Below are 12618 nucleotides of genomic sequence, written 5' to 3' on the forward strand. Positions count from 1 at the left end.
TTCCAGATGATGAGAGGCCAGATTAATAGTGATTTGTGCATGCTTACTGTTGAGTGAATCAAACATACTTACTGATCTGGTGCAACAGTATTTATTGAGTAACGCATACAACACACTACAGCTTGTTACTTCTGCTGTATAGCAGCACTGACTGGTTGCTATAATATCAATAGTGTGGCAGTAGGCGGAGCTTATAATAATAGTACAGGTGCACAACCTTTTATCCGAAAGCCTTGGGACCAGACACTTTTCGTAATTCAGAATTTTTCGGTTTTCGGAATGGAAGATTTTTAGCGTAGATTTTAACGGCTGGCTCAGTGGTAGAGTGCTCGGCTCGTATCCGTAAGGTCGCGAGTTTGCGCCTCGATCCCGGCAGTTACTCGATCGCGAGTTTGAGTCTTCAATGTAGGTTTTTCTTGCAGAATAGGAGAGAATAGGGAGGGTTAGGCTGGGATCATTCTCTGCGAGATGATCTTAGTGCGGGAGACAAGTGTAGGAGAGGTGTACTGAGTGTGTGGGCAGAACTTTGGAAGTGATTGCCCACCATTCTCAAAAGCCGCTGTGTCTCCCTGTCCCTCCAACTCCAACGGCGACAAGTGGCAGTTCGCCCACAGCCCGAGCTGCGTCCCCTCATCCGCAACCCGGGTTCCTCTGGAGTTGGAGCGGGGCTGGGCTAGAGTTGCTGCTGGCTGTGAGTCTCTGGGATCTCCGTGCTTGCAGTCGGTGTCCCGTTGGTCCTGACGTCTCCGGTCACCCCCCTGGAATGGAGCTGAGACTGGGAACTGTACCGCCCTTGCCCCCTCCCTCTGCAACTGCAAACAACCCCACAGTTCCCAGTCTCAGCTCCTGTACAGGGGGGTGGCCGGAGACGTCACAGCCCGAGCCATCAGCTTCTGTCCCTACGGGGACAGCGGAGAGCGTGTTCCTCTGGAATTGGAACAGGGCTGGGCTGCTGCTGGCTGTGGGTCTCTGGGTTCTCCGTTCTTGCAGTGGGCCTGGGGGTCGGTGTCCCGTTGGTCCTGATGTCTCCGGTGACTGGCACTGGCTCCAACGTGAAGACAGTGCAAAGCCCCCGCGCTGGTGCAATGCGCGGGGAGCTGGAGAGGGGAGGGAAGGGGTCACACACATATGGCCGGGAAGCAGAGGGGTGTAGGTGGGGTAAACTGAAGGGAGCGACAATTTGCTGCTGCCTGCCCGCTGAGTTAAGAAGTTCCCACGCAAGACTCACGATACACAGTGTATCGTGTCTACCGTGGGAACTTTTTAACCTCAGCGGGCAGGCAGCAGCAGATTGTCAATTATTAACCCTCCCGCGAAATATACCCTCACCTTCTCTTTTATGAATGGGGATTTAGTTCCCCTTTCTTCGAGGACCGACCGGAGGTTCCGCTGTCACCTCTGCGGGCTGCCCTCCGTGAACGTTTTCAAGGACCTTTTTTCAAGGACTGAAAAAATGTCGCTCTTCGGAGGTTTTCGTTATTTGGATCTTCGGATAAAAGGTTGTGCACCTGTAGTAAGAAAAATAACCAATCTACGTCATTCCTTGTAAGAATAAAAAGTGAAACGCATCTACAATAAAGTGGTATATATGAATAAGCACATTACTGGGTGCTGACTGATTAATACAGTAACCGAAATGCTAATAACGCATACAGGGAAGTGCAGATGGTTCAAACAAAATCCCCGTATCTAAGGGGCGGCCTACAAACCCGTCCCGCGCGCGTACGGTACAGATCCTCATCTCCTCCCTTCACCGGCGTGAATGCTGGGGACCCGTGCGGCGGTGGCACTGGTGACCCGGGGGACACCAACCAATGGCAGAGCGTGAGGGAGGGGAAAGTCCGTCAGGAGGTGAATTGGACGCGGAGCATCAGGATACCAGACTGCAGGACGTGGTTCCTTCACAGGAAGGAAATGTTGGCGGTTGTGTTTGTAGATCCCTCCGTCGGCACTCATCACGTACGAGCGCGGGTCTTTTGCGAGACTGTGGATGAAATCCAAACGGCCATAGCCCTTGTTTGCTGGACTTATTGAAACATCGCTTTTGGGTATCGTGTTTCAGCTGGAGTTGTCCCTGTAGAGCAAGTGGTGAACGAACCTGTGTACGGCGAAATGGCACGACTGCTTTTGGATGACTGCATCGGATGTTATGCTTTGGAGCTGGTCGATTTCGAACCAGCCCGAATACGAGTCAACGAGAACCAGATATTATTTGCCACGCCACTCGAATATGTCAGTAGGAAGCGAGGACCAAGGCAGATGAGGAACAGGGTGTGAGAGCATTACTGTGAGCTGCACGTTTTCAAACGGCTGTTGTTCGCAGGTTGTTCGTGGCGCTCTTGATAGCATGTCAGCCAGATGCATGTCCTTGCCTTTTTTGTAGACTAAGGTAAAATCGAAGCATTGTAGCTGCATCATCATCCGTTGCAGGCGAGTAGGGGCAGCGTGAATGGGTTTGTTCAGAATGGTGACCAGCGGCTGGTGGTCTGTTTCAACAACCATGCGCTTCCCAAAAATAAAGTCCTTGAATTTTGTGCAGGCAAAAAACACGGCTAGTAATTCCTTTTCGGTCTGGGCATATCGCTGTTCAGTCTTAGACGGGGTACGTGAGGCGTAAGCATCAGGTCTGCAGTCTCCTTTGACGGAGGTCTGCAGGCGAGCAGCGCTGAGTCCATATTGGGAAGTATCACACGTGAGTGTCACCAGTAGGTTTAAATCAAAATAAGCGAGGGTAGGAGCACTGGACAATTGTAATTTAAGGATTTTGAACGCCCTCTGGTGTTGGGGGTACCGAGACCATGCAGTGTCCTTGTGAGTCAGTTGTCGTAGGGGGGCAGATATTTTGCTGTGATTGGGAATGAATTTCCCCAAGTAGTTAACCATTCCCAGGAATCTCTGCAAACTTGTCACGTCAGTGGGAGCTGGCATCTCGTTGATGGCAATGGTCTTGGAGGGGTCAGGTCTGAGGCCGTCACTGGTGAATACGTGACCGACATACTGGACCTCCTTGACGCAAAATCTGTATTTCAGAGGGTTCAGCTTGAGATGGATGTCTTTTGCATGGTCCAGTACTTTTTTCAATTTGGCATCATGTTCAGCCATGTCACGTCCAGCAACGTGGATATCATCGACAATGATGGCACAAGGATACCGCGTCAGTAATTGTTCCATTGTACGCTGGAATACTTTGCTGGCAGAGTTGATGCCAAAGGGGATTCGCAGAAATTTGTAACGGCCAAAGGGGGTTCCAAATGTGGTGAGATTGGATGAGTTGGGGTCCAACAGGATCTGCCAGAACGAACTTTTGGCATCTAGAATGGAAAACACAGAGGCACTGCCTAGCTGGGCAGCAACTTCCTCCACCGTGCACATCGGGTGGTGCGGGCGTTTGATCGCTGTGTTCAGGTCTCTGGGGGTTGATACAAATTTGGATTTCTTTGTTTTTCTGGTACAACAGTATTTATTCAGTAACGCATACAACACACGAGTAGGCGGGGCTTATAATAATAAAACACTACATTGGTTAGTAAGTAAAGTAACCAATCTACACTTAACATAGATCTCCCCACTTAGAGGTGAAATGACCCTGTATAAGAACAGTCAAATACAAATATCACATTGAAATCTGATGGTCGTGAGACAGGCAAGAATTTGCACAAAGAATCATTGAATGAGAATCATTATTGGAACAGATTAAAGAGAGGTTTAATTTACATTTGGCCACAGTTTATTGGCACCATAAAAGATGAAAAATAAACAGTGTTTAGGAAGGAACTGCAGGTGCTGTTTAAACCAAAGATTGACACAAAAATCTGGAGTAACTCAGCAGGTTACTTCAGAAGAAGTCTCGATCCGAAACGTCACCTATTCCTTTTCTCCAGAGATGCTGCCTGACCCGCTGCGTTACTCCAGCTTTGTGCGTCTATGTAAAAATAAACAGTGTCCTATATCCTGTTAGATTTGAACTTGCTAGACTAAAATGTGATTCCTTACAAGTTTTAAATAAGCTATAAATGTATTTCTTAATATTCCTTGCAGCCTCGGCGTGCTCTGCTTTCGCGTCCAAAGTTACAGACCGATGGAAGAGGACGGCAGGGAGCCCGGCTGTCCACAACCAGGCGATGCATCCAGCTAAAATCCAAGCCACTGGGTACGATCCACGAGTTAGATTTCTTTATCCCAGGGGTTACCTAATATTTTAACACATTTAGAAACTCGAATCATAGAAAAAATGCATGGGAATTCAAATATTTTGAAATATATACATTTATGTGGCAGGGTGTGCAGGGAAAGGGCCTGAGCATCTTTTCCCTAAAAATCTTTTCCCTGCACTCCCCCTATAATCATTAAGCACATAAGAACATAAACATTTTGGTAGGTGTCGTTTAATTAGTGTATGTTTCATATGCTCTTTCAAAAGTGGTCAACTTTAAATTCCTATGCAACATGCTTAGATAAAGACAGTGTTTGTGTTTATGAGACAATGCTTACAGGGGGTTTACAAAAATGATTACAGGAATGATTGGGTTAACATATGATGAACAGTTTGACTGCTCTGGACCAGCACTTGCTGGAGTTTAGAAGGATGAGGGGAACTTGAGTGAAACTTACTGAATAGTGAAAGGCCTGGGTAGAGTGGATGTGGACAGGATGTATCCACTAGTAGTGGGAGAGTCGAGGACCAATGGGCACAGCCTCAGAATATAAGGACGTGCCTTTAGAAGGAATTTCTGTAGCCAGATGGTGGTGAATCTGTGGAATTCCTTGCCACGGACGGTTGTGGAGGCTGTCTTTGGATATTTTTAACGCAGAGATTGATAGGTTCTTGATGAAAAGGCTGTCAATGGTTGTGGGGAGTCAGGAGAATGGGGTTGAGAGGGAAAGAAAGATCACCTGTGATTGAATGGCAGAGTAGACTCAATGGGCAGTATGGCCTAATTCTGCTCCTATGTCTTATGAACTTACAAGTATTAAGATAAATAAAAGGCAAGATAATAAAAATATGGGATTTCAATGAGATGGTGTGGTTCTGGTCATGAAGTGGTATCATTCTCCAGTGCTATTTACAACGAGATCTCCATATTTGACAAGCATTGTTTGAGGTGATGCAAATATTGATCAAGTGAAGACAATTTGTTTCAGTTTTCCTTTTCTTTGGTTTGGATTATAAATGGTAGGAATCAATGATAGCATTACTTCACCGTTGTTATTTTTTAGAATGATATTTGTTTGAATATTTCCTGGCACATAGTTTGCTGGTCTTTGAATGATTGTCTCACCACAAGCCATGAATAGAAGTAGACACAAGGACTGTAGATGCTGAGTTACAAAGAAAATGTGCAAAGTGCTGGAGTTACGCAGCAGGTTAGGCAGCGTCTCTAGAGAACATGGATAGGTGACGTTTTAGGTCGGGACACTTGTTCAGACTGACTAGTAGTGGGGGGGGGGGGCACAGTCTGGCAAGTGATAGGTGAATATGGGTGAAGGGGGGGCTTTATGATTGGCAGATAGTTGAACAAAGACCAGAGATGAAAAGATAAAAGGTGTGAGGTAAAGAGATAAATGATAGAGAGGTGAAGGAGGAAGGAGAGCCTGGATAAAGTGTACCAAATCTACTCCGCCATTCAATCATGGCTGATCCATCATTACCTCTCAATCCCATTCTCCTGCCTTTACCCCATAACCCCCTGACACTCTTACTAATCATGAATCAATCTACGCCTTAAAAATATCCATTGACTTGGCCTCCATAACCATCTGTGGCAATGAATTCAACAGATTCACCACCCTCTGACTGAAGGAATTCCTTCTCATCTCCTTTCATTCTTCTGAGGTTATGGCCTCTGGTCCTAGACTCTCCCACGAGTGGAAACATCCTCTCCACATTTATTCTAACCAAGCCTTTCACTATTCAGTAAGTTTGAATGAGGTCCTCCCTCATCCTTCTGTACTCCAGCAAATACAGGCCCAGTGCCTTCAAACGTGCATCATATGTGAACCCAATCATTCCTATGATTATACCTAGTGAGCCTCCTCTGGACCCTCTCCAACACCAGCACATCCTTCCTCAGATATGGGGCCCAAAACTGCTCACAATGCTCCAAATACAGTTTGATCAGTGCCTTATAAAGCTCCATCATTACATCTCTGTTATGTATTGTACCCCTTTTGAAATAAATGCTAACATTGCATTTGCCTTCCACACTACCAATTTGGCTTGCAAATTAACTCTTTGGGAATCCTGCACCAGCACTCCACGGTCCCTTTGCACCTCTGATTTCTGAATTCTCTCTCTCCCCATTTAGAAAATAGTCTCCGCCTTTATTTCTGCTACCAAAATGCATGCCTGCACACTTTGCTACACTGTATTCCATCTGCTACTACACAGCCCACTCTCCCAACGTGTCCAAGGCCTTCTGCAGAGTCCATGCTTTCTCTATACCACCTGCCCACACAATCATTAATATACACTGTGAAGAGTAGTGGCCCTTGCACCGACCCCTGCGGAACACCGTTAGTCACTGGCAGCCAACCAGAAAAGGGTCCCTTTATTACCACGCTTTGCCTTCTGTCATCCACTTAAGCTGCGATCCATGCTAGTATGTATCTTCCCCCTGATACCATGGGCTTTCATCTTTAGCAGCCTCACCCATCAAAGGCCTTCTGAAAATCCAGGTAAACAACATCCACTGACTCTCCTTTGTCTGCCGTGCTATTTACTTCTTCAAAAAATCCCCAGGTTTGGTAACAGTTTCGTCAGGAAATCTCCCCTTTACAAAACCACGTTGACAGGCCTATTTTATCATGTGCTTCTGGAACAGCGGAGTAATATTTGCAATTTTCCAATTGTCTGGAACCACCCCTGACTCTAGTAGTTCTTGAAAGATCACAACTAATGCCTCCACAATCTCTAAAGCCACCTCTTTCAGAATCCTGGAGTACAGTCTAGGTGGCTCATCCACCTTCAGACCTTTCCGCTTCCCAAGAACCTTCTCCTTAGTAATAGCCGTTCCACTAACTTCCACCCCATGACTCTCTTGAATTTCAGGCACGTTGCTGATGTCTCCCACTGTGAAGACTGATGCAGAAAAGTTATTCAACTCCTCTGCCATTTCTTTATTTCCCATTATCACTACTCCAGCATCATTTTCCAGACACCCAACATCCACTTTTGCCCTTTTCTTACTCTAAATATCTGAAGAAATTGGTTATTCTCTTTCACATTATTGGCGAGCTTACTTTCATATTTCATCTTTTCTCCACGAATTGCCTTTTCAGTTACCCGCTTTTGTTCTTTAAAAGCTTCCCAATCCTCCAGCTTCCCACTAATCTTTGCAACGTTATATGCCTTCTCTTTTAGCTTTGTGCTCACTTTGGCTTCCCTTGTCAGCTAGTCACCTCATTCTCCCATTAGAATATTTCTTCCTCTTTGGAGTGAAAAGATCCTGCCTCTTCTGAATTATTCCCAGAAATTCCTGCCATTGCAGTTCCATCATCATTCCTGCTAGGGTCCCACGTTGTACGTACCAATTTCTTACAGCACTGTGTGCTCATCCACTTTGTTCCATATACTACGTGCATTCAAATAACACCTTTAATTCGCTATTCACCATCCCTCTTCACACATTGGTCCCGACTTTACCTGACCTTAGTCTCTTATCCATTCTTAAACTTCCCGCCCTCTGGAAACTTCTGTAACCTCTCTTGCACTCTCCGTCCCTTTAACTTCATCCATATATTTCCAATGTTTTGACACCCCCACTATTTAGTTTAAAGACTTGTATACAGCCCTGGTTATGTTGGTTTACGAATATGTGTTATCACTGAGGATGTAATTAAAGAAAGTAAAGATGATTTCCATATATTTCTATGTTTTACTTGAATTTTGACAGAGCAAAAAAGATCAGTTACCTTCACTGAAATGCAACAGGATAGCACAGCTACCCAGCAACAGGCAACAATAGTAGAGGGAAAGGAAACTGCACCAGTGCAAACTGAGGTCCGCCCACCAGCATCTGCTGCATCGTCAGCCACCACTTCACCGGTTTCAACAGCACAACCTGCAAGCCCTTCAAATCAAGATCCAAGCATTCTTGACAGCAGCCAGGTAAGTCCCTTTAACAGGAAGCTGACCCTTAAAACTGAAAGAAATATGAGTTGCAAATGAAATGAAAGCCTAATTCAAAAGCATGCTTTTTAATATAAAATTGTGAACTTCTCTCACATGGCAATTGAACAAATGCATTTATGAGGCATATTTCACCTTATTTCTTTTTAACGGAGTCACTATTGCATAAATGCAGAACATTCACACAATGTGGTCTCACAATGAACACTGTTGGAACTGACACGTTAGCAGACCTTGGTAGTTTTGACTGAATGCTAAGTATTAAGTAGAACATCAGGGGAACTACATTATTATTCACAAAATACCAGGGAACCTTTCACATTATTAGTAGAAGGCAGACAGGATATTGGTTCATTTCTCAAATGAATTACCTGCAAAACTTACCACCAAAATTCTTTGAAGTCGCAAATTTCTGTGAAATAATTCTGTTAACAAGAGGGATGTGGAATTTTATAATGATATCTATGCCAATTTATGGAATCAGTATTTTACAAAAAATGGTTATTGAATCCACTACATGCATGCCATCTTAATAAAGCAGATATTAACATACATATTCAGTCTGAAGAAGGGTCTCAACCCGAAACATCACCCATTCCTTCTCTCCGGAGATGGGGCCTGAGTTACTCCAGTATTTTGTCTATATACATTTTGTGCTTTTCTCCATGAATGTGAATGTTTCTCTTTTAAACATGTATTTACTTTCCATGTAACATTTATTGTACATTTTCTTTCATTTTAAAATAATTGATGGATTCCCCTTCAGCATTTCTATTCAACAATTCTATGAATGAGAAGCATTTCTGTGATCATTTGATCATCTTTAATTGTTCATGCTAACATTGATGATTGAAAGTGATTTTGTTTTAATCTTAAATTCAACCTCAAAATCGAAATATGTTTTGAATTCTATGTATTTGCTCTTTAATCCTATATTTTCTCTAATTCTTCCAGTGCCACAAAAATGATTACCTTGGGTAAATAAAGCCTGAAGGGGGTGTGAAGCAGCACCTGGGGATTCAGCACAAGGGGTCAGACTAAAGAGAAAATTATCTAAATATTTAATGCTGATATATGTTAGGTGATGCTGCTACAAAAGATGATGTGACAGAGTCTAGATTCAAATGACTGCATTCACTGCATACTGCCACTGCCTACTCTGCCACTTTTGTCCTACATTTTCAGTGGGAGTTTGTAGTTTGTAAAAAAACAAAACAATTTGTGCAATAGAACGAGATCTTGTTGCCCCGAACGGGCACTCCGCCTTCCCACCAATGGACCTCGAAAAGCTAGAGATGGCCACAAAATAGAATGCTGAGCGATCTTCTCAACAGCTTGCACCTGCTGAACCTCTGAAATAGTTTCAATATTATGTCATGTTGCTCAGTTTAAGTGGTTCAAGAGATTTGGATGGATTTTCAACTGGATTAGAAGCATCGTAGCAGGTTGGATGCTGTTGGCTGCTGCATAGAGCAGCAAATTATCATAATGAAAGAAAAATAAGACAAGCAGTACTTGAGGATATTAACATGTGACAATACAAAAGAAAAGGTGAAGCAATGGTAGGATGCTGATTTATTGAACAGATGTTACAGTCGTATGAGAAGATGATTACATCTAGTTACACATAACTTAAGTATTTAAATTAAATATTTGGTCATCAGGTAGACAGACACAGGCAAACTAACATTTATCAGGAAAAAAAGAAGGAAAGTCAAAGTGCAAGATCTGCTCTTGCTAATCATCTAATGTTAAAGAAGGATTCAATCTGAAGATGGGTCTCGACACGAAACGTCGCTTATTTCTTTCGCTCCATAGATGCTGCCTCACCCGCTAAGTTTCTCCAGCATTAATGGTGCTTGATATTTGATATACTTTGAAATCATTTCCCAAGAAACACTTTTAATATATGAAACTGTATTCATGATAAAACCTCTGCACTTTTCCTCAAAGTGCAATGGCGTACCTGGTACAAAATTGCACACGGTTCGCCTGATATCTGAATTAAAATTTTACAACGAGGTGCGCTCTTGAAGAAGCTTTGTGCTTCATTCACAGAGAGGGTCAAAGGCAGTGGGCTCACAGTTCTAAGTGCAGGTTGCCTCGGGCATTGCTTCATAAAAGATTGTTAAAATTCCAATCTTGTCTTGTTATAACACAGTGCCTATATTGTTCTCAGGTGAAGCCAACATTTTCAGAGAGTGAATGTAAGGATTATCAAACAACACAGATGCAACCACCAGAACAGGTCCCGGCTCCTGTGAGTGAAGATTTCACAGACCTTGAAATAAGTAACTTACTTGAACCTCCTGGGAATGACCTGTACATCAGTGAAGAGAATGGAACGGAAAATTCTCTCCTTTCAGAACCATTGGTTTTGCCCCATGTAGAATCTGGTGAGACTAATGCAAATGTGGATGAATCCCATGTTTAATGCTGTATTCCCCGTGGATGGAGAGCTTTGCATCCTCCTGTCATAACTATAGCTCAGGTTCCATCGTATTTCTTTATAAATGTTACAATCAGTAACTTAGTTTATATGTTTTGCTGCTTGAGAAGTTTTGTGTTGTCTGTTTTATTGTCTAGATCTATTGATCAATGTATAGTGAAAGTCAAAACGTAGCTGAAACTATCTACTGCCACAAGCATAACCTGGTGAGTTTCAATCCCATGATTTATGTAGCGGTTTACCCAACGCAACTACGTAACAATGTGCCAAAATGTGAATAGTGCAATGAATTATTCAATAAAACTCCAAATATAGCAGGTCGACCATCAGCCGTAAATGTATTGCTTCAGTGAATTCAGATCTATGGTCGTATATCTCGTGTCCTGATGTTCTGTGACCACTTATGTCCACCAGCTTGTACTGTCAGATCACTTAATGTGCATATATACAATTAAGCCTTTTACTTGTCTCCATATGTGTCAAAAATGTTACTATGTCAGTCTAATACTGTAAGTGGGATAACATAGAACTAGTGTGAACAGGTGATCAATAGTTGGCGGGCGAAGGGCCCGTTTCAATCAAAATAAAAGTGATTAACGAGCTATACTTTAGTTTGATTTTTGAATTGTACTTGCTTATTTTATTACATTATGGCAGAAATTGAGTTGCATACTTCAGAGTTAATGTGACATATGTGTCTAAAGTATGAACAAATTAATCAATTCTAATTGAATGAGATTATTTAGTTCTGATGGTCATAAGTGAAAGACCTAACTTGAACACCATGTCCTCATTTTGGATTCTATGACTACTAATATATCCTTTCTAGAATGTGATAGTTATTGATTTCATTGGAATTGGAGCCGTATCCCATGTCATCAGGTGAGACTTAACAGTGTTGTCAAGTATTTTAATTATGTTGTGTAGAGTTAAGATAGAATTAAATACACATTTCTTATGTCTCTGGGGCTAAATTCCTATGTCCTGAGGTGTTACTTGTTGTATGGACCTGGAATCACCAATCTATTACAGCATTTGACTTTGTTTTTCATTTAACTATTTATTTTAATCAAGGAGTCTTGCAGATACGGTTGAGCTGAAAGCATGGATCAGTGCATGGGCTGTTGATATTGTTGCAACATGGAAACAGAATTGAGGGAAGGGCAGGACTGACATATCAGTATTCCTTGTGTTGTAGAAAATTGTGGTATAAAAACAACTGTCAATTGTGAAAAAGGGGATTAGAGTTTCATACTCACAATAAAAAAGGTGCTCCCCCCCCCCCCCCCCCCAAGATTTTAATTGTTTAGTTAATGCGGTCTGAAAATACTAAAGGATGCATGTATCATTGCCCAAGTGTCAATAGAAGGGATTGCTTGTCTTTTTCAGTGATCACCTGCAGAGAATTTTATTAATGGAGATATTCAATTTATACTGTGGAAACATGTTGCAGTAGAACTACATGTATGGATGTTTCAAGCACGACCAAAGTTTTCAAAAAAGGAGGGGTTGTCGCACAGCTGATCAGGAAAACTATTAGGGTAGTTCTGGAGGATGACCAGGAGAGAGATTGGGTGAAGGTATCTGCTTTTCAATCTCTTTATATGGAACCAATGTGAGCTAAGTCCTCTGGGATTCAGGGCCCATTGCAAAGCTTGTACCGGTCTGCACTTACCACATAAATGTTGATTGATGCTGCAGACAATCTGGGTTTTAGCTTCTATCCACCTTGAAAAGATATGGTCGAAATTTCTTATCCTAATTGAATAATGATAAATTCTTATTTTTGGGGTTCATGTGTCACTTCCTATTGACACATTGGTTCATCTTGTTGTGTTTGTATAGTGGGAAGCTGCTTCTGAGCACTAAACTGAATTAACATTACAATTGATATCCTTGGTGGCTGGCATGACAGAGGGGCCTTTTTCTGGTGCTTGCTATTTCTACACATCTTCTGTTCATTGTTACTGCCTCTCTCTGTTTGTGGTTTAGGGCAATCTTAATTTGCCTTGTTGCATGCCGGAAATCTGTAAATGATTCA

At 42.8% G+C, this 12618-nt stretch overlaps 1 protein-coding gene across 1 annotated transcript in view; it reads left to right on the forward strand.

Moving 5' to 3' along the window:
- Window positions 1–11179, forward strand: part of LOC129698575 (protein unc-80 homolog) — a 319625-nt gene extending 308446 nt beyond the window's left edge. The window contains exons 63-65 of the mRNA XM_055637663.1: window positions 4039–4150; window positions 7893–8107; window positions 10308–11179. Coding sequence (XP_055493638.1) covers window positions 4039–4150; window positions 7893–8107; window positions 10308–10562 — 582 coding nt within the window. The 3' untranslated portion in view covers window positions 10563–11179. The remainder of the gene's footprint in view (window positions 1–4038; window positions 4151–7892; window positions 8108–10307) is intronic.
- The last annotated feature ends 1439 nt before the right edge of the window (window positions 11180–12618 follow it).

This window comes from Leucoraja erinacea, chromosome 7, assembly GCF_028641065.1.
Source record: "Leucoraja erinacea ecotype New England chromosome 7, Leri_hhj_1, whole genome shotgun sequence".
Classification (NCBI taxonomy): Eukaryota; Metazoa; Chordata; class Chondrichthyes; order Rajiformes; family Rajidae; genus Leucoraja; species Leucoraja erinaceus.